Genomic DNA, 23,060 nt, shown 5'->3' with positions numbered 1-23,060 from the left:
GGGGTGATCCCCAAAACGGACGGTGGAATCTGCCTGCCTTCATGGAAGTATCACAAGCTTTTTCTAGCGATCTGTTCAAAAAATAAACTGCCAAATAAATAAATGTCGAACTGTTTTATTTCATTGCATGGCTATTGTTGCCCATTGGATGGATTTTAAAACATTATATTGTAACATTAATGATTTGCAAACATTTATTTGAATTATTATCAATTAATAGTGATTGGATTAAGGAGAAAAATAAGATACTTAGAATAACCCATAAATTAGGTCAGCATAACCCAGAAATGACAGTGAAAATAATATAAATCCTGGGTTGTATAAGATAACCTACTCAACAATTATGTAGGTTTAACCTAAGTTTTGTTACGATAACCCAATGTTTGGGTTAGACTATCAACCCAACTCATTGGGTTGACCGAACAACCCAATTTTCGGGGCTAATATAACTCAGTGCTGGGCTCGACCACTATTTACCCAGTGGTTGGGTTGAAATTGGGTTGTTTTTAACCCAGTGTTTTTTAGAGTGTATTTTTTCAACTGGGTCAGAGTTTGTGGAACTGAGAGTTGTTATGTAGTTCTGGATTAATCCTAGTTGAGCACAAATAGTTTCTGTGGGAATTGAGTCATCCCTAGGTAGTGAATAAACAATACAAACCAGTGGTTAATTTTTCCGGCTCGAAGATAGTTTGACTTAGAAAAAAATCTGTTATTTTATAGCATGTTAGCCTATGGGTTTTGCTTTGCTGTCTGAAGGTGAGCCCTTTATCGTCACTATAAAACGGAAATACAAATTCTAAACTAGAAATTGTCATACATATCCAGCATAGCATTCAAACCTAATCTTTGTGCTGGACATGGAAACAACCTTTAATACTCGTATGGTGTAATTCTGAACTTTGACGTATCACGGTAAGTAAATGACCACAACACTACGTTGCCGCAACATTACTTGCGTTACCAAGAGGCAACGTTATCAAAATTACCAAGCCACTACGTTGCGGCAACGTAATTTGTTTCCTTAATGGCAACTTCCTGGAGGCAACGTTGTGGCAACGTCACTCACAGTACCAAGAGGCAACGTTATCAAAATTACCAAGCCACTACGTTGCGGCAACGTAATTTGTAGAACTGGAGCTAGTTCTTTTCAAGTAATGCATGCACAACACGCCCCCAAACATGTTCTGAATGCCTTTTTAAAAAATCCGATACCGCATGGCACAGTCCACCTCACCGAGATTGCAGAATTCATAGTTCACCCACCTCTTATTTTACCACTACATCCCTGGCAAATGTACTTTTCCTCTCCTAAACGAGGGCAATTGGACATGTTATGGTCAATATTAGATTGGTGAGAACACTAAATATACTAGATCACCTGTAAGAATGTTTCAATCATTCTATCGTAGGTCTTGGTGGTTTTTTTAGATATTATGAAATAAGTAAGCTATACGTTTTTTCTCTTTCTTAAGTGGGCTATAGTTCTCATCAGCAGTTTTATGCTAAACCATGAAACATTAAGCTGCGTCCAAAAACGTCTTTTCTGATATTGATCATGCATATGGCAAAGAAAGACATGAGATTGTTGGTCTTGGAATTTTGATCACACTTAGACCTCAGATTACTTGCAGTACCCCGGCATTACCACAAGGAAATGGTCATACGTCAAGTTTGAACCTGACGTGGAGATAAGCACTTTTCCACGTCAAAGACGGTATTTATAAATCTGAGCGTTGTCATGGATTTGAGCGTACGCACGGTCCAAGATCAAATCTGTGCGTAAGAACGCTTTATAAATGAGGCCCCTGATCTAAACTCCATAGAAAAATAGTGGGGTGAGTCCAAGAGGAGAATGCACAAGTGTGGACCTAGGAATTTGGACAATCTGGGAGGATTGTGTAAAGATGAATGGTCTTCAATCCCTCTGCGTCAGCCCGTGCAAAGGCCAGGCTACAAAGAGTCGTCCGGGCAGCAGAGCGCATCATCGGCTGCCCCCTGCTCCCCATCATGGACCTGTACAGCTCCAGGTCCATTAACAGATCTGCGAAGATTGTTGCCGACCCCTCTCATCCTGCCAATAGTCTGTTTGATCTTCTCCTCTCTGGAAAGGGCTTTTCTGCCCAAAACATCACGCCACCGCCACAGTTTTTTCCCCCAGGCAATAGCCCTCCTAAATAACTCTTAAACTTGGACTTCATTGCACTTTATTTTTATTTAACACAGCACTATTTACATTCCTATTAATTTATTGCTCATAATGGTCCTGTCTGTCCTTGTATTGTGTTTTTTGTCTTTATTTTTGTCTTTTTGTTGCCTGCATGGAGAAGACCAAATCAAATTCCTGGTATATCTGTATACATGGCGAAATAAAGTTGAATTGAATTGAATTGAAGTGAAATGAGGTTACAGACTTCTGGCATGAAAGTGTCCCAGTGATCATTTTATGTTATGTGGAGAAATGGAAAATAAATTAAACACAGATGGTGCATTCTCATCAATTTCCAGACTCTAGAGAGTGAAAAACATGTGGGAAGAGTGGCAGCAGGACTTACTTGTCAAACTATGCAAATAGAGCAAGGTCACTGATGAGATCACGTGACCAAATCTTTGTGCAATAAAAGGAGGCTCTTACTGTAAACACCCACTCTACTCAGAATGAGGGGACTTCTGATTTTTGCCACATTGATTGTGGTTGTGTTCTGTCGAGAGAGTTTTGAGGGGTGAGTTGTGCAACCAACATTGTTTACAGAAGCTATAATGCTTATAATGGTTAGAGTTATGGGTTGGTGTTAGTTAAGAACGTGTTGACTGAACAATTAGAAAGAATAAACTTTAATTTCAACAAACCCATCTGTAAAGTCTGTACTCTGACTAAAAGTGTGTTTTTATGTTATGACAGACACATTTTTATGTCAGAATTTTATGTTAATGACACACCTGTAAGTATTTGTTATTTTCAAAAGATATAATAATCTTTTGAATAATAAGGTCAAGTTTAAGTATTCATTAGATGTTTTTTATTGAAAGTGGATTCCCAGACAGTCTACCATCCGGCTGTTGGGGCAGCTGTGGCCTACTGGTTAGCGCTTCGGACTTGTAACCGAAGGGTTGTCGGTTCGAACCCCGATGGCTGAAGTGCCCTTGAGCAAGGCACCTAACCCCTCACTGCACCCCGAGCGCCGCTGTTGTGCAGGCAGCTCACTGCGCCGGGATTAGTGTGTGCTTCACCAGTGTGTTTTACTAATTCATGGATTGGGATAAATGCAGACATCAAATTTCCCTCACGGGATCAAAAGAGTATATATACTTATACTTATACATCCAAATACTAAACATGCCTGACCCTGCTTAGATGATGAGATTGGTCAAGTCCAGGCACGCTGAAGTGTAGAATGGCTGTAAGACTTGCCGAAAGTTCACAACTTTCATAACAATAATAATATATTATTAACAAAAAATGACAATTTCTGTTTACATCCAAAAGTTCACAACATTAACAATAACAAGCATGCATAATGCAGTCAATAATACTATATTATTGTAACAAAAATCAATTATTATGATAGTTGCTGCTTAAAAATGTTTTTTTATATATACACTGTGAACTGTTGCTGGAATGGACAGCCCAGATCATTCCACACTGATGTTCCACAAACTTGGTTTTGCGTGTTCATGTGAGAGGAAGGGGTATCCCAATTCTTTTGGATTGAGGGGTAGGGCTAAGGGGAAGGGCTACGTAGCCCTTAAAACTGAAATTCTTCAGGATCTTATGGCGGCCTTATGGCCTCCTTACACCAAACAACTTTGACAAGATTTGGGAAAGATTCTTGAAAGATTGGAGTCTTTTGAGTAAAGATTGAATGGGGGGTATTAGTTAAAAGACTACAATCTTTCAAGAATCTTTCCCAAATCTTGTCAAAGTTGGTGTAAGGTGGCCATTACATTGTATGATTTTGGTCTGTTTTCAAAGTCACCAACTTAATTTCCAGTCGGACAGAAATCATGGGAGTTGTACTGAAATCGCGACGCGCTCCTGTCAAAGATCGTTTAGTGTAAGGTGCCAATCTAAGCGGTTTTAAGTCAGTCGGAGTCCGTCTTTTTCTAGTTTTGCCGTTACGACAATATCAAACATGTTTGATATTATCACAAGTCTTTTTAGTCGTGGCTCATGCAAATAGTGACGTGAACAATATAAAAATCAATAGTGACCTCTCCAACACCAAACAGGAAGGGGCAAAGTAGGTGACAGCTGTAGCCTATATGATTATTTGTTAATTAATTTCTTATAAATTATTAGTCGGCTATTCCACGTGACAGAACAACGCTATATCTGTTAGGGATGTCACACATGACTTTGATATGAGTAGGTTATCATATGAGTTCCTGTTGATATGTAGTGCACGATGGAAATTATTTAAAGGAATCTAGTAGCAGTCTTGTAATTAGTGACCCTGCATGATCCCTAGTTGTTGCAAAATCATAGTCTGTGACTAGTCTGTGACTCAACAACTCTATCACTTGTCTTTAGATGTGAGAGGGTCTGAGACTGTAGTCTTTCAAAAATCTTTTCCAAATCTTTGCAAAGACTTTCAGTGTAAGGAGAGCATTACTTGAAACTGAGGGGTAAGAGAAATGACCCAGCATACACTAGGCACACCGGAAAACATGAGAGCACAAGCACACCTAGACGCATTAATGTAAAATGTTGGCATTAATAAGGATTTTAAAATCATTGTTTTATGTTACATTCAATCTTGTGGCCATATTGAAGGTTCTGTTCTTCATAAGGAAGATAAGTCATCTGTGTGTATGGAATGTCAGTAAACGCATGTAGATATTTATTATATTTACATTAAATGTTCAGTTTTCTGATTAGTACATTTGTGAAATCATGTAACTTGAAATAAGTGTTTTATTATGTTGGGTGGAATTACAGATCAGGCCAAATTCTAGCAAGTGGGAGAGAGAGAATTGGGAAATTACCACAGGTCAGTGGTGCGTTTCTACAAACATTCGCTGCGTCGTTGCTAAACCACCATGGAATGATGCAACTTTCGCTCAAACAACGATCTTGTAACACTCTAGAAAGTGTTGTTGTTTGGTGGTTGATCCATAGTTAATGGAGTCACGCCATAAGTTAATGGTAAAAATGAGTCCCGAACATATACTAGAGCACTGATAGAGCTACATCATGCATAGAAATTATTAAGAATGCATAACCAACTTATAATAAATGAAAAATAAATGTTTCTCTCGTGTCCCAATATATGTGTCCCAATTATATCCTCTGTGTGGATGTTGTGGACGCTGTGTGTCACCGCCGCTGCACCCCTGCACTCAAAGATAAACGAATTTAAATTTAAAACATTCCCCTCAAGTAGAAAATTACATGAAAAATGAAGTAATATTGTATAATAGTAACAATACTTGGACTCAAGTAATGGAGCTGTGTACTTTGTCTACCTCTGCCTGATAATGCATATTGCACTGACTTATTTTCACATCTTCCTAGACATCAAGTTCTTCGCATTACTGCAAAAGATGACACTCAAATAAGTCTTTTGAAAGAACTCTCTGAAGTTGAAGAGCTTCAGGTAAATGTTTTTTTTAAATGTTGAACACTTTCTAACAGATTAAGTTCACCTCACTGACTTTATATAATTAACCAGAGAACTCCACGTTTATTGAAATTCCTCTTCTTGTAGCATAATAGTGTAATAAAACTGCAGTGTCTATTTGTACCCAGGTCTAAAGAGATAAATACCTTTTTTGATTTCCAGTAGGGAAAATTCAGTTTGACATTGTGGAACAAGAAAATGCAGTTAACATCACAGAAAGTATGAAGATGAATACAGTATGTGAATGTGCAAATATCGGCAAGTCTAACAAAAACAAGTTTGCAAGTTCCAGTTGTGCAGCTTCTGTGTCCCTGTGGCAGATACACATAGCCTAGTAGGCTTCAATATACTATATCTATGTTGCCTTACAAAAGACATTTTTTAAGTTGCATGTGCCCCGGTGTCCTGGGAATCGTTGAGAATGCCGCTTTAATCACAACTATCTCCGGCTGAGATGTTTTGAACCACACTGATGTGTATTGTATGACCACCCTGACAGCCCCTACTGTAGGTAACTTGCGATGCAACTTGCCATTAAGTTAGTAAACAAGTTAGCTCTGGGGTAGCAAAAATCAAAGTGTGCCACCTTCACGTACTGGAGATCACAATGTCCACTCGAAGGCAGAGGACAAAAGTGTGTTTGGGAAAACGTCTGCATTTCAGACTTTCTCGTCCCCATGAGAGTTTAACAGGTGCGATAATTCAAAATCCCCATGTTATTTTCCCATAGGAAACATCGCCAGATACTGGATCTCAATGATGGCAGCTTTTTTGTAGGCGAACTTCAGAGGTCCATTGTAAACGTTCTCTAAGAAGAGTGAAAAGCAGTTTGCTGTAAAGTTAACCAACGTCTCTACCGCAGGAAAAAAATAGCGAGCAGCCTGATAACCTAATTAAATGGTCGGCGGGCCGGATTAAAGTGCTTGGGGCCATAGTTTGCCCACCCCTGCTCTAGGTGCATGCCATGCCATTTCGTGGAATTCTGTCCATGGGGGGCCATTCAAAAAATTAATTTGTACATGGGTACATCTAGTGACTGTGCACCCATCAGCCTGTAGATGGTGACGTTGAGCAGAGGGTTGCCAGTAGGGGATGAAGTAGGGGATGTTAAGAAATTTAGATAGATTTTTTTTCTGTTGAGAGAAAAGGCAGGTCTGTCACACACAGAGAGAGAAGCACACATACACACAGAAGCAGACACATGCACACACTCATTTACATACACAAAGCATGTAAGAGTAGGGGATATAGTAGGAGACAATATGCATGACTTATTTGTGCAGTACTTGTGGTACATCTAGTCCTTTATTTTCAGGTACACCGACATGTATGTTGGAAATGTCAAGTGCTTACCCTAGTCGTGAAACTACCCTTACTACCCATTAAAACATTAACTACCCATTAAAACATATCAAATTATATCATAATAATGGATTGTGCTTTCTTGTGTGTTTGTATTTCTAATATGTAAAGTTAACACAGATGGAAAAAGTATGTCAAAGATATAAAGCATAAGTTTGACTGTGTCTCTATTCCCTAAGCTGGACTTTTGGACAGAGCCAGTTCATACAGATCTTCCTGTGGATGTTCGTGTACCTCTCCAGAGCCTTGGGATGGTCAAGACTTACCTGGATTCCAATGACATACATTATTCTATAATGATTAAGAATCTTCAGGTGAGAATCTGCACAGATGTAAAGAAGTTTAAGTTACCACATAGAGCTCCCTTGTCCCACCTGTCCCTAAGATATTGATATGGATGTCCCTTAAAAAGATATTGATATAAATCACGCTGATAGAGGAGTCTCTCCCTGCGAAATTCATTCTATTTCATGCAAATTATTCTAAGTTGCAGAATGTGCAAAGGTAAAAACTGCTTGAACTTGACTTCTGCTGGCACTGACACCTACGGAAGCCATTCCTTTTGTGAACAGAAAGCAAAATGTAAAAGCCATAAAAAAGTAAAAGACATAAAAACGTGGTTCAGATGAGTCTCCCTAATTGAAGATCTTTTATTAAAACACCCACCTTTCAAGCATCGGTTGACGCTGGGCACTCCTCTGATGTCTTTTCTCTAGTATGGGCTACTCTACTATAACTTGACTGCAAGTTGTTCCATCTGATGGAATCAGAAAATCCAGCAACCAGGCACATGGCAAAACAAAATAACTTTTCATACAGAGCGTAAGTTACGCATACTATGGATCTGTGAGACCTCACTCTGACCGTCACTACGGTCTAAAAAAGGAATGATCACCTTCGTTCTGCCTATCACGAGACCATATGTCAACAAAGTCATGCCCATGACCTCCGGAAGCAGAACGACTCGAGCTTGTAAATACGGAGATTGCTCCTGGTTCAGTCTCCTACCTTGAGCTCAGGATGGTCCGAAGCGACAGGATAGTGACGGTCATCCCTCAGTCTCATTACATCGTAACTTTAACGATCTGTTTCGACTCACTCTGACCGGGCCACCACGGCTCCAAAAAGGGATGACACATACCAAAAGTCGCGAGGAGCTCCAAGCTAACCATTAAAACCTCGCCCGGTCACGGACATGAGGGCAGCGTCGCCAACCGGAGCTGGGCGAGTGACGTCCACCCTATAAAACCTGGTAAAAGTGCAAGGCGTCGCCCATGAAGCCGCTACACAGATATCGCTTGCTGGTACCCCCTTAAGGGCAGCCCAAGACGTAGCCATACTCCTGGTGGAGTGAGCCCTTGCACCCGAAGGGACTGGCATTCCCAGAGCCCGGTAGGCATGGGAAATAACCTCAACCAGCCAATGCGACAGCCGCTGTTTGGAAAGCGGTAGTCCCTGCTTCGCCGCCCCATAACAGACAACAAGTTGAGTGTGTTCCCTCCTCAACGACTGCGTACGGGCCAGATAAGCTCTCAAAGCCCTGACTGGGCACAGAGTGAGCAACTTGTGAGGCAGCAGACGGCTGGAATTGGGTCAGCTCCAGAACCTGGTTGATAGACTGCTGACTTAGAACCTTAGGCAGGAAGGCTGGATTAGGCCAAAGTGACACGCCAGTGCCCCCTGCCTGCCACCTCAGGCAGTCTTCGCTGACGGAGAGGGCGCACAGCTCCCCAACGCGCCTGGCCGAACAAAGAGCCAGGAGAAAGCTAGTTTTCAGAGACAAAGATCGCAGATCTGCATCTAAAATGGGCTCATACGGGCCTTCAGTAAGTGACATTAAAACAGTGGGCAAATCCCAGTTTGGTGCCCGCAAAGTGCGAACTGGACGCAACCGGCGGGCCCCTTTTAAAAACTGACCAATCAGTGGATGCCTACCCAAGATGCTCTGTCACAAGACTGGCCGACAGGCTTGTTGTACGCTTTTCCTCCATCCCCTCTTGTACCTCAGGTCCTGCGGAGGATCAGGGAGGGCCAACACACAGTTCTGCCGGTTGCTCCACGGTGGCCGGCGAGGCCTTGGTTCCCAGACCTTCTCCCGCTCCTGCAGGGTCAGCCATGGCAGATCTGCATCTAAAATGGGCTCATACAGCCAGAGCCTGGAGAGCTGAGAGAATCTGAAGCGACTCCGTGCCATTACCCTCGGTCACGGCAGCTGGAGCCGAGCGCTTAGCAGGTCCAGGGACCTCCACCTGATCATGCCTGGAAGGGGACTCATGTTGCCGCTTACGCCAGGGCAGATGCTTACGGCCATGCCTATGAGAGTGGGATGGTCGGTCGGGTGAGCGCCCGCCTGTCCCGGCCCACGCGTGGCCACATGCCTGGTCAGCCCGGCGGAGCCGTTCCTCCCTAGGAAGGTCACAGGCTGCGCTGCAGGGGCTGTCTACATCCTCCAGGAGTTGGGCGGCCCCAAGGCAAGCGGGACACTCTCCATTCCCATCACTGGGGGCCATCGTGGCCCTACAGACTCTGCAGTAGTGTGCCGCCATAGCCTACCACAGAAAAACACAATGCAATACAATACAATAAGGCACTTACCTTGGCCGTACAACGCACTGGGTCTGCAAGCAGCAGCCCGTAAAGAGATACAGCAGTGGTGTAAGACAGTACACGGGTGGCCTGAAGCAGCGTGCGGACACGCTTAGCAGGCTCACACTGGCCCAGCTAGCTGCGGACAGCAGCGACGGGGTACACAACAGATACACAAAGAAGGCGGCCACCAGTGCGCGAACGCACGCGCCGACGTACACCAGTGGACAACTGGAGAAAAGACACACAGCAGCCCGCACCTCGTGCAAGACTGCACCTAGCAGACACAAACAGCTAAACTTACCTTTTGCAAGTAGCCTAGCACACAGTAACATTAGCGCCTACACAGGTTCCGGCTGCCAGAGCAGTAAACAGAAATAATAACGGTGGCCCACGCCGGTGCGCGACCGCACCCAGCAGGCTCACACCAAGCCCAACTAGCCACGAACAGCCAGATAAGGTACACAGTAGTTAACAAAAAACAACCCGGAAACCTGGCACACACAAAAGGGAAAATAACACCAAAACGGTGGCCCGCAGCAGTGCGCGAACGCAGGCAGCAGGCTCACACTAGCCCCTCCGCCGTGCGGTATGGGGTGAACTCAGGAAAGGCGTCAACAAGTTAAACAAAGTTAATGAAATTTCCTGAAAAAAAACACAGGTTACTGCCACATGCAGACTAACAAACAAAGTCAAGCAAGAAAGCAGTGAAAGTAAGTACTCACGTATCACAGGTCTCAGATGAGGCGATCAAGGTGAGACTGAACCGGGAGCAATCTCCGCTATTTACAAGCTTGAGTCGTTCTGCTTCCGGAGGTCATGGGCATGACTTTGTTGACATATGGTCTCGGTGATGGGCAGAACGAAGGTGATCATTCCTTTTTTAGACCGTAGTGACGGTCAGAGTGAGGTCGAAACAGATCCAGTTCACTCAGTACTTCAGATCATCCATGTTTGATTCTGCGCTTGTTAGCTTGAAATTATATTTTTTATGGCTGACCAATCAGACCCAAACAGGAACTCCAATCAGAGGTGGGTGGAACCTGAAAACAGGAAAGGCAGAAGCACACAGACAGACAACCTTATAACACTAGGGCCGTAACATCCACCAACCTATCTGATGGTGTATTATGAAATGCATCTCATTCACTACAAATAATACATTATGTAGTGATCATTGAAAGCATAAACTGAAAAGGGGAAAAAATGTGTCTGTGCAATTTTAATTGATAATGACTACACTACCATGACAGAGAATCACTATCTTTATTCGGCCTCTAGCTGTATGAGCGTTAGTGTCGATTCCTAATGGCAATGGATAAGGAAAGAAAAGCCATGCTCTTAGCCCCCACTGTATTTTAACTGTATGTTAAAATACGAGAATTTGATTGAAATCAAAGTTGTCGTGCAAGTCAGACACTGACCTTGACTAAAATGAGTCTGCTGTCTGTTGATATGACACTCGCAATGCATTTCTGTTGCCGTTCTCCACAGCTGGGTACTGTGTGTAAGCATGTTCAGAGATGTTTCCTTTTCATTGTTTCCATCTCTACAAGTTCCACCATACCTGCTAACCCTCCTGTTTTTTTTTCCGGGTTTCTCACAAACATTTTTCCCGCGGTCTTTCCGTTTTAATATTTTCCTGTAAAATATCCCGTATTTCAATACTCTCTTAACATTGGCCCTACCACCGGACCTGTCAGTCTCTGTACTGTTGTCCTGTTGCTACCCCCTTTGCCCTTCCAGGAAAACAGATGTATGTTTTCAAAGCATTGTTTTGCTTGCTTGAAGGTGAAATTAAAGTGATATTGACCTATTTAAGATAACGGCATGCTTGTTGTCAGAGCACGATTTGATGCCAATCTGTAAGCAAAGTCACGTTAGACCTAGCTTCACATATGGTTTAGTTAGTGCAACAGTTTTGTAGTCTGAATTCTTGCTGTTATCAGAGTGATAACAGAAAGACAAATGTTGATTTTTTGCCCGTGTTTTGGGATGAGAAACCCGGGAAATCTCCCTTATTTTCAATTCTTGATGTTGACAGCTATGAAGTTCCACACTTTGGATACGAGTGATTGTATGAACAAATTCCGCACCGTGTGTACGCACTGTTGATAAATGAGGGCCCAGGCATTCTGATTGGAGTTTAGGAGGAATGGGTTGGAATTCAGCAATCTTTGAATGAAAGCTGATTTAAGATAAAGAAAGCACGCAATTTTCATCTTGGTCTTTTGCATCATAGAGTGACCACTCATCTTGGTCTGCTGCATCATGGAGTGACCTGTTAGCCTACTGACTGAGCTATATTCCTATCTGTGGTTTTGAAGAAAATATTCATTCTGATTCTATATTCCGATAATGTTCTATATTATACCAGCTATGCCTTTTACAAATATGTTTCTAATGGAAAAGTGGTGTTTAATTAATGCAGCAACAGACCACGAATGTTCGCCTCTGTTTAAGGCAAACTGAAATGTTTCAAATTGATTGCGAACGTTCGCCTATGTTTGCTACTTTGAACGCACCCACTTGTCGTCTTTAAGCCTCGATTGCTAGGTAACTGAACTATATACAAAGCTGGCATAATATATTTTTTTGGGCTTTTTTATGCCTTTAATGCAACAGGATAGTGGAGAGTGACAGGAAATAAGTGGGAGAGAGAGTCGGGGTGGGATCCGGAAAGGACCACGGGGCGGGAATCGAACCCAGGTCGCCGGCGTACCGTGCAGGTGCCCCAGCCAGGTGCACCACAGCTGGGGCCAGCTGGCATAATATCTTAAAGATATTATAAAGATTCTAGATTGGGGGGCTGCAAAATTTACTACAAATAGTTAAGAAAGGTCTTATAAGCGTATTAGTCATCCACCTCTTTGTCTTACACTTACAACTGTTAACAAATATGCTTGTAAGTAACTTAAAAGGCTGCTTATTAACACTTACAAGCTGCATGTTAACAGTTAGTTAATGTTATTAAAGGAATACGCCACCCAATGTCAGTAGTAATATATGTTCTTACCTTAACTTTCACGAGTTGAGTCATACCTCTCGCGTGTCGGTACGTGCACTCAAACGCTCTGGTGTGCGGCGCGAATGTGTTAGCATGTTGCTATGCTAGCGGGCTCAGACGTAGAAGTAATCAAAAACATCCACATTTTTCCCGACTTAAATACAGTTACACGAGTAGTTGATTAAAATGTCTACGATCAAACAACATGAAGCGTGGCGATTTACCAAGCGAATAAACAGGAGAACTACAATGTGTAGTGCAATAGCACTTGGGAGTACTTCGACCTAGCGTAGTAATATTAATTAACACCTAATTGTAGATCCTATCCACCACAGAGTTTAGAATCATGCTTGATCGACCCCTCAGCCTCCCCTCTGAGCGAGAGAGAGGCGCACACACACTAGAGATGCGCTGATGGGCTATTATTTCAACCATAACTGCATAGCAAAACTTATCATCCATCCGCCATCCATCAGCACCAACGTTTTTTGACCAATTTTCAAAACCGCACCCGCCCACCATCCGCTGGTTGTTTTAATGTAGCCTATGGGTGATGGAGCGCTGCTGACGTGAGGCTAGAAAGCTCTTGCCTGTTCTAGAAAGACTGATCCAATACCGCAAATAAATTAAAAGGCTAAAGTCCTACATTGGCTATGTTGTAGCCTATTCCCAGAATATCAGCAGCAAACTCAGTCTCTGTCTCGCAAAACAGTCTCCAAATAAAACGCACATCGGCATGTTGCCTATTCTGCCAGCTTGTGCAAATATATCATCCAAAATGTTTGAATGCATTGCATTCTCCACATCACCACATCAGCATTTTTGTTCAGTGAATCTTTTGTAAATTGCTATTGCGCCAAACATTGTAGTTCTCCTGTTTATTCGCGTGGAAAATCACCACGTTTCATGTTGTTTGACCGTAGACATTTTAATCAACTACTCGTGTAACTAACTGTATTTAAGTCAGGAAAACGTGGATGTTTTTGATTACTTCTACGTCTGGCTACGTCTGAGCCCGCTAGCATAGCAACATGCTAACACATTCGCGCCGCACACCAGAGTGCACATACCGACATGGGAGAGGTATGACTCAACTCGTGAAAGTTAAGGTAAGAACATATATTCCTACTGACATTGGGTGGCGTGTTCCTTTAAAGGATAACAACAGTTAACTAACTGTTAGTAATGAATTGTTAACTCCTTATAATGCATTGTTAATACCTAATTTTCACATGTTATTCTAAAACGTTACCATATTTTTTCATATATTTATAAGTCGCAGGACCAGCCAAACTATGAACAAATTGTGACTTGTAGTCCAGGAAATAATATGGTATGTTTAACTAGATGAACAAATACAGAAATAGAACAAAAGGTGGTTCAGCACCACCAAATGAGAAATAATATTAACAAATCAGTTACAACTGTACTTTGTGTATATTACATATATTGTATATTTGGTACACTATTGAAAAGTTTTCATCATTCATAGTGAATTAATAGTCATTATTCTAGCAAATTTCACAATTTCACTTTTACTCATGATGCATGGCTAGCTTACTCATTAAAATGAATATGAAAAAGTCTATTCATGGTATAGATAGTCATCTGAGTATTATAATACCAGAGAATGTGGAGATGAACTCAAGTAGCAAATCCACACAGTACATTAAATTTAGCGCTGAGTTACTGGGACAATCATTTACTCCTCACTGTGCCCACACACTGTTTCTAGGATGTCCTTGATGAGGAGCAGCAAGTGATGTTTGCGGCTCGTGCAGGCCAGCTCAAAAACACAGATGCCTATGATTATGCCAACTACCATACTCTGACTGAGGTTAGCTTCACTTGTCATCAAAATTCACATTTGGTTTATTGCTTTGGAGTAGTTTTTGAATTGTTCACCATGTTTTGAGTAATGAATATGTATATTTCTATAATTTCAGATATACAATTTCATGGACATGCTGGTGGCTGAGAACCCAAACCTTGTTAGCAAAATTGTTATTGGTGAGAGCTATGAGGGACGTCCTCTGAATGTGCTTAAGGTAAATCTCTACCAACATCCAAGATTTCATCAATGTGTAACTGTAAACTGTATTATAAATCTCATTTTCCAACATCATGGATGTGGTAGTCATTTGGGGGCATTCTCCTATGTGCAAGTCAAAAAAGTGTGTAACTAATCGCTTTTTAGCCTGCGCGAATTCTCCTGTCCACTTAATTCTGTCATTTACGCACGGTGGAGGGAATTACATGTTTTGGGAGGAGCAACTCCAAAATCTGTCCGTTTCTTATGTATATACAGTAACTCTTGCGCGCATTCTGCCACTGGCTGAAACACCTTTTCAGCCATGCGCTCCCGAGGGTTGTATTAAGGTCCAGCGCCACTAAAAGGTGAAACAGCATGTTGCTCGATGTCAGCAGTTACGCCTAGTTCTAAATACATGTAGGTTGCACAGAATATTACAAATTAACATTACAGTATCAAATTGGGTGCTGATACGGCTTTTATGTTTTTCCCCATTACAGTGTCACTCGGTGGTAGCCTATATTTCCCGACATTAACTTATCCATGAGGCTACATTGTTAAATAGTGAAAACCTCGTTATTATTGGAGCTTACCGACTGTGCATCTTCAGTTTTAACTTGACATGAAGTCATAATCCCATAGCCTACTTCGTTCGAATCCGACCGTTTCTTTCCAACTTGACCGAAGTCATCCATACATTTGCATGAATGTCTGCACTATTGTCGAGCAGCATAGTTTATATTCTCCTGTCTCTTGATTCGTTTGTGATGGATGCTGGTATTGTTATGCTACTGTAGGCCTATTCGAAACTGCAGGTGTCAGTCTACAGCTTTGTTCGCATAGATAAATTGATATTATGAGATTAGCAGCGGCCATTAAAACTTTCTTTCTCAACAATGAGTTTTTAAATTAAATTTTTTTTTAAATTTTTAAATTTTTAAACACCTCAAGCATGTCTTGACACTTTATAAACAAACCTCAAAGCAAAAGTGAATTCAATCAATTAAATTCGTTGTTAGGCTGTGTGATGACACACCATTTTACTGTAGGCCATTCGCTATTCAGTTCACCACTGCTTACATTTTTAAAATCAAAGACTGGTTTGTGTTCTTTCTGGATTTAAATGGCATTCAGAAGGTCAATGAGAAAGTCCATGTTCTACGTTTTCATATCAACTTAAATGAACAAGGTGGTGGATCAGTCTGGTTCTATTTTAAATAAATCACGCCTCTTTGTACAATAGGCCACATTGATTTTGAACTTGCGTGCTGTGGGTGTATCAGAAGTGAGAATGGGAGAATGCGCGTAACTGAAAAGTGCGTAAAAAAGAGCTTTGGGGAGAATTCGCCGCTAAGTCTAACTCTCATGGCTGATAGATTAAAGTGCTTTCCTCTAAGGTGTATAGTTCCACCTTGTGAACTGAGGCTAAAAGAGATGATGTTACAGCTGATATCTTCATGCAATGATGTGTTGCATTTATCTCTGTTAGTTTAGCACAGGTGGATTCAATCGTCCAGGAATCTGGATTGATACTGGAATACATTCTCGGGAGTGGGTCACACAGGCCAGTGGAACCTGGTTTGCAAAGAAGGTTAAATCTTTATATTCCATTTTTTACAACTGTTTACAACCGTTTACAAATGGTTTCTGAAACTAGGTTACTCAATTCACAAAACTGCTCACAGAAAATGTAAAATACCTCGTCTGCAAAAGGAAGATAGCAAACATAACAATTCACATGGTTAGACTCTTTCAATCACTAACTAGCCAGTCGAATCTTCACTTCACCATTTCAAGTGTAAAGTACAGTATACAAAATAATTTGCTGAGAAAGTGCGCTGCAGACAATTGAAATAGATTTAGTTAACACATGCAAGTGGGAACACTTTCCAAGATCTTATCAACACAGTATTTCAGTATTATATATACACATCACACAATACCTTGCTGAACATAAAAAAGAAAGGTAAATTCATACTATAAACAGTCAAGATGTGATTGTATCCAGGGAAACTTTTAAATATTGTCACAGCAATGGGTTGAAGAGGGTTGGAACAGTATCAAAAGACATTTTACAGTATGATACCAAGCCAAAACAAGAGAGTGGTTAAGAAACACATTTTGTATTGTACAAACGATAAAATCATATCCTTATCACATGATATACATAGAAGAGAGCCTGACTGACAGTGTCCAGTCTCCTATTTGGGTCACAGAAACTCACCAATATCACAACCAGTGTTGTCTTTTTTGAGTGCATAAAGGTATAGTTGAAGAAAAAGCATACAGTACCTGAAATAAAATTTGTTGCAAATTCAGAGGGTATTTTCTCAGCATACAGTACCCTCCAGAATTATTGGCACCTCTGCTAAAGTTGACTAAACATTTATTTTGAGGAAAAGGGAAATCTCATGAAGAAAAAATATTTTTTATAATAAATATTCTTGAATTTCCCCTTGGGGATCAATAAAGTATCTATCTATCTATCTATCTATCTTTAACAAAAACATGTCGCTCACAATTACTGACACCCCTGCTTGTAATACCTTCTTTAGCCTCCCTTTGCCAATAAAACAGCTTGTAATATTCTCATATGACACCCCATGAAGTTGGAATACAAAGCAAGGGATTGAAGACCATTCATCTTTACAAAATCCTCCCAGATTGTCCAAATTCCTAGGTCCACACTTGTGCATTCTCCTCTTGGACTCACCCCACTATTTTTCTATGGAGTTTAGATCAGGGGCCTCATTTATAAAGCGTTCTTACACACAGATTTGATCTTAGAGCGTGCGTACGCTCAAATCTATGCCAACGCTCAGATTTATAAAAACTGCCTTTGACGTGGAAAAGTGCTTATCTCCACGTCAGGTTCAAACTTGACGTACAGTACGACCATTTCCTTGTGGTAATGCCGGGGTACTGCAAGTAATCTGAAGTCCAAGTGCGATGCATTTTCAAAATTCCACGACCAACGATCTCATGTCTTTCTTTGCCATATGCATGATCAAGTCGTTTTTGGACGCAGCTTAATGTTTCATGGTTTGGCATAAAACTGCTAATGAGAACTATAGCCCACTTAAGAAAGTGAAAAAACGTATAGCTTACTTATTTTAGAATACTTAAAAAAACACCAAGACCTACGATAGAATAATTGAAACATTCTTACAGGTGATCTAGTATATTTAGTGTTCTCACCAATCTAATATTGACCATAAAATGTCCAATTTCCCTCGGAGAGGAAAAGTACATTTGCGCCAGGGATGTAGTGGTAAAATAAGAGGTGGGTGAACTATGAATTCTGCGATCTCGTTGAGGTGGACTGCGCCATGCGGTATCGGATTTTTAAAAAAGGCATTCAATAGGTTTGATAATGGTGGAGGTTATTGTACAATATTGGGAATATAGGATAGTATTGGATAATACAGTTTTGAATGTTAAAAGTGAATAAACTCTTTTGAGAGGTGAATAAACTCTAATAAGAGGTGGGTAAACTCTATTTCTGACATTTCAGAGGTGGATAAACTGCGTTTACTCTCGTTTAGCCTCCACTACATCCTAATTTGCGCTCAGAGGCCTATTCCCAGCTCCGTAACAGAAAGGTAATATTTGAATGTAAGCTATACAATGTAGGCTATAGATATTTTCTATCATATATAGCCTACACAACCAAGGGACGGAAGTTATCCTCTGAAAGCAGGGCATCTCAATATTCAGCCTAAAGCAAACAGTATAGGACAATGTTTAAGCCATTGGACATTATTGAAAGAAAACGATCGCAAAGATATGCAGAATGAATGCATAATGACCGGCGAAACTAGGCTACTTTTACAGCAAAACATAGCCTATCCTAAAAGAAACATTAAGCCTACATGACATATCACGCTTATAATTTAGTCCTCTGTTTTGTAGGCTAAATCAGCATATTACCCTGGGTCATATTGGAAACGTATAGTAGCACTGTACCATAACGTACAGGATTATGCTGTTGGCCTATAGGTCTTTCCTTAAAGGTAGGCCTTCACAATTTTTTTTTCTACAAAGTAGGCCTAAACATACTAAATGTTGATTATTCACATTACTGCAAACAAAAGGAATGAAAGTGAGCAGAGGACAATGGACATGGATGCATACGATCTCTTTCCAGAAAGCTTTGCTTGGAAAAAACATAATTAGTTAAGCTATTCGAACTGACGCATATAGGCTAGTTAACATCAGATGGCATAGGCTAGGTTTATGTTTTCAATATATAATTTTACATAGGCTACAGCTTTTAGGCCATTGATTTCATTAAAACATATGCTAATGATATTGATGAGGGGGTGTTTACAAGGCGGAGACCTAAAACCATCCGCCTGCAAAGTTGACGCTCATTTGTGATTTATATGGGCCACATCTGGAAGGGTGGCGACGACGTTTTTTGTGCGTGCACGCTTAAGTTCTCTGAATCACACGTACAATCATTTCAGAAATGATCTAAGATCAAATGAAGGATGGTTTCTGCGCAACACTTTTATAAATGAGGCCCCAGGGGACTGAGATGACAATGGCCGAAGTTTGATTTTGTGTTTAATCAATTTTTGTTATGATCTGGACATTTGTTTTGGTTCATTGACCTGATGAATGATCCAATCATGACACACTTTTAGTGTCTTGGCAGAGATTGACAGATTTCCTTTGAAAACATTCCGTTTTTTTCTTGGGGTTCATGATACCATGCACCTTAATTAGGTTCCCAAGGCCTTTTGGAATAAAAACAATATCCTTCCACCATAATGCTCATTGGGCATGGGTATCTTTTCAGTATAGTCATTCTTCTATTTATGCTAAACACACCTAAAGTGTTTCAGGCCAAAGAGCGCAAATTTCATTTAATCTAAAAGTAGACAGCACTTCCAGACAAAATCACTGTACCATTCAGTAACTCCTGCCATTTACATTTGTAATTAAATGACTGGACAGGCTTTTACCTGGCATGCCCTCTAAATAAACTATTAGCAGTAAGGTCACTTGAAGATTATTTGGGAGACTTCCCCAAGGTGAAACCTTTTTCTGTAAGTTTCCAACAGTGGGAACACTGTGCATGGGGTCAAGATATTGTCACATTTCCAGTTGATTAAACATTTTTAGTCATTGTTTTAACTGTAAATATTGGCATTTTCAACAAAATACCCAGTTTTTACGTAAGGGATAATGTATAGAACGCCGGTCATTACTGGGAAAATAAGTCCCGACAGGGCGAACCCGGACCCGGCGGCGCGGAGGGGTCTTGTTCCGCCCTGAAGAGACTTATTTTCACAGTAATGACCGGGCGCTCTATACATTATCCCGCTTTATTATAACTACTTGCCAAAACGAAATAATAAACTCCCCGCGATATGACTTTAGCCTACATAACCTAGCCTATTTGTTACCGTTCATCGTGGCATTTGCTGAGAAACAAATAGTTCGCAACAACACACACTGCTGAACTTGAATCAAACATTCTTTAGAACACAGCTGATCAACCGTCTGCTTTCACGTTTGAATGAAGTTCCAGTCCTTGCATAGTGATATGAAAGACATTAATCAGAAGCACAAAACCCGTTGCCATTGACAGCGGAGATTAAATGCTTTGCCGGTGATTTATGTAGATTTAACATAGGCCCGAACGTTGGGAAGGCCCATTCATGTGAATGGAACTTTCTGCAGCACTGTGAAGAGCCGTGTAATAAAGCTATTAAACTTACAACGTCAAAACACTTTCTTTTTATTTAAATTTAGTGTATTTTCTTGTCTTTCCTATGTTGAAAAATGACTAGGGGATTTAGCCTCTGTGTCACGTTATTTTCATACATGAACTACTTCTGAAAGTTCACAGACACTCTGATTAACTTAAAGAAGTTGAAATCAGATAGGGAAATGATTCTGTTACATTTTGAATATAAGATTTTTCTAAGGGTGCCAATAATTGTGAGCGACATGTTTTTGAGATTTCCCTTTTTCTCAGATAAATTTGCTTTTCTTCTAGGTCCTCATGGTTTCCATTGTGAGATTACAATAAAACACCAAAAGATTATTTTTTATACCCGTTTGTAGTCAACTTTACCAAAGTTACCGATAATTTTGGAGGGTACTGTATATATATCAGGGATGGAAATTAGCACCCGCCACCAGCCAAATGCGGGTGAATTTGGTCAACTTATGGCCACTGTGACGGGTAAATAGATATACCACAAATCAGATACGTGCAAATTTTCATAGGCCCCAACAGTTAAAAATAAGAAAGTGTATTGTAGTAGGGATCATGTAATGTTATCAGTAGCCTATAGCCTAAGGGTAAATCGCAGTGATTTGAAGTTATCCAACTAGGCTACCAGTGGGCCACAGTCTCCCTGCAGCATGGGCTTAGCGCTTCACTTTTTGACAGAACCATAGGCACACAAAGTTCACTGTTGTCCAAATTCACACATTCTTTACTGTTGATCCACTTGCGAAGTAGCCTACTCGTCACACAGATATCACATGAAAGAGCCTTTTCTCAGCTTTTAAACGGTGCTAGCTACAGCCGCTATTTGCTGTGATAAATTGTTGAAAAATGACCCATCTCCACACCCATTTGTCTCGGTGGAATATCTCACAAACTGTTCACTCAACACATGACAAACCATATATCAGAATAAACAGCAGACCTTACCAAATGTGGCAAAATCAAAGGGGAAGTTGTAGCTGACTACGCCACCTATGGGAATTGTTACCACTAGGACATCATTGTTACTATTTGGTACCAAAAGTACAGATGCATCATTTACTTAGTCAACAGCAGTTACAACAATGGACAAACAAGCTCCCCTGGTGGAGAAATGGAGGGGATGCCGCGGTATGGCAAGGATGTGGCCCTAAAGAATGGAGATGTCCAATTGACTATAGGATTCATCCCTTTATTAGTGCCGTAGACAGGATTGAAAGCTGACCACTGGCAGCAAGCAGAAAGAGAGAGAAAGGAAATATCTCTTGCACACACCCACACAACTCACACTGCAATGGGTATGAATAATTTTGTTCTTAACTCTATATGTTTGGTACAGTTTGCCTTCATAATTTGTGAGTTGCTCAATATGTGACTTGTCATATGTACATGGTTACATTTCACTGATCAGATTGTGACAGACTATGGACACGACCCTACTCTTACTGCAATCCTTGACAGCATGGACATCTTCCTTGAAATTGTCACCAATCCAGATGGTTACCATTTCACTCATAACTCTGTAAGTGACCATATTTAATTTGTTACCTCCAGGAATATGATGCATAAATCAGAAGTTTATATTTTGTAGTTAAAATGTAAGCCAACTCCAAGCACTCATGTGTTCAAAGAATCGTATGTGGCGCAAGACCAGAAAACCTAACCCTGGATACCCTACTTGTGTTGGAGTGGACCCCAACCGAAACTGGAATGCAGGTTTTGGAGGTGTGTTATACCTGTTGCTTTGCTTTATTAAGAGACATCTATCTGGTATATCCTGTTTCTCAAGAGACTTTACAAACTGTATTTGCAGAGTGTCCATTTTCTGGAAAGCAGTTTTGATCACACATAAAAGCCAAGATTCACAAGGTGTTTTTAGATTACATCAGATTAGATTTGACTTTATTGTCATTGTGCAGAGTACAAGTACAGACTACAGACAACAAAATGCAGTTTGCATCTAACCAGAAAAGTGCAATGTGGTATAGACAGGTGGTACAGTATAAACCAGGGGTGGGCAAACTTTTTGGCTCAAGGGCCACATTGGGTTTTGAAAATTGGCCGGCGAGCCGCATAACAACAACCCCATATGTTTTTTATAGCCTATCATTTAGTATCAAAAGTATTTGTTTTAAAATATTAATTGCTAAAAAAATACTGCTAATTTGATGTTTTTTAACAAAATGTATAAATTGTGCACTGTCGCTTTAAGAATAATTCACGTTTATTTCTCAATGATTTTCTGCCCGCTCTGCTATGGCTTGTGCTATACCTATGGCTGTAGCCTCTCACAGTTTATAAAAGGTCAGTAGTGGGAACTACTGTTGCCTTCATGATTTATTTTTAAAAGTTTCTTATAAGAAGGAGATATCAATTATCAACAATGACAAGCCAGCTGGAACCTGCCGCTCTCTCTCCATCTTGTGAGCTTAGACGCGTTCCCAATTAAATGGAGTAGCATAACGTTCAAGTTAGATCTGCTACAAAGGAGATAACAAAGAGTAGGCCTACCATCTCTATTTAACATGATGTTTTGACAATGACATTGTAAACATTCTCTAAGGAGAGTGTAAAGCAGTTTGCAGTAAAGCTAACCAATCATGATGTGTGTGCTAGCTTTTTAATTCCTGAAGTCCACAATTAGCTCTTTGGTCTTCATAGTGTTGAGAGCCAGGTTGTTGTCGGTGTATCACGATGTTAGGTGCTGGATCTCTACTCCTCCCTGTA

The 23,060-nt window shown here is 40.8% G+C and overlaps 1 protein-coding gene across 1 annotated transcript in view; it reads left to right on the top strand.

The window, feature by feature from the left end:
• Positions 1-2,655: 2,655 nt before the first annotated feature.
• LOC125303220 (carboxypeptidase A1-like) overlaps positions 2,656-23,060 on the top strand; it is a 32,743-nt gene continuing 12,338 nt past the window's right edge. The window contains exons 1-8 of the mRNA XM_048256824.1: positions 2,656-2,720; positions 5,513-5,594; positions 7,160-7,294; positions 14,309-14,410; positions 14,520-14,621; positions 16,095-16,196; positions 21,745-21,855; positions 21,965-22,058. Coding sequence (XP_048112781.1) covers positions 2,656-2,720; positions 5,513-5,594; positions 7,160-7,294; positions 14,309-14,410; positions 14,520-14,621; positions 16,095-16,196; positions 21,745-21,855; positions 21,965-22,058 — 793 coding nt within the window. The remainder of the gene's footprint in view (positions 2,721-5,512; positions 5,595-7,159; positions 7,295-14,308; positions 14,411-14,519; positions 14,622-16,094; positions 16,197-21,744; positions 21,856-21,964; positions 22,059-23,060) is intronic.

Source organism: Alosa alosa, chromosome 11 (assembly GCF_017589495.1).
Source record: "Alosa alosa isolate M-15738 ecotype Scorff River chromosome 11, AALO_Geno_1.1, whole genome shotgun sequence".
NCBI lineage: Eukaryota > Metazoa > Chordata > Actinopteri > Clupeiformes > Clupeidae > Alosa > Alosa alosa.
This window is presented reverse-complemented; position numbering and strand designations above follow the sequence as displayed.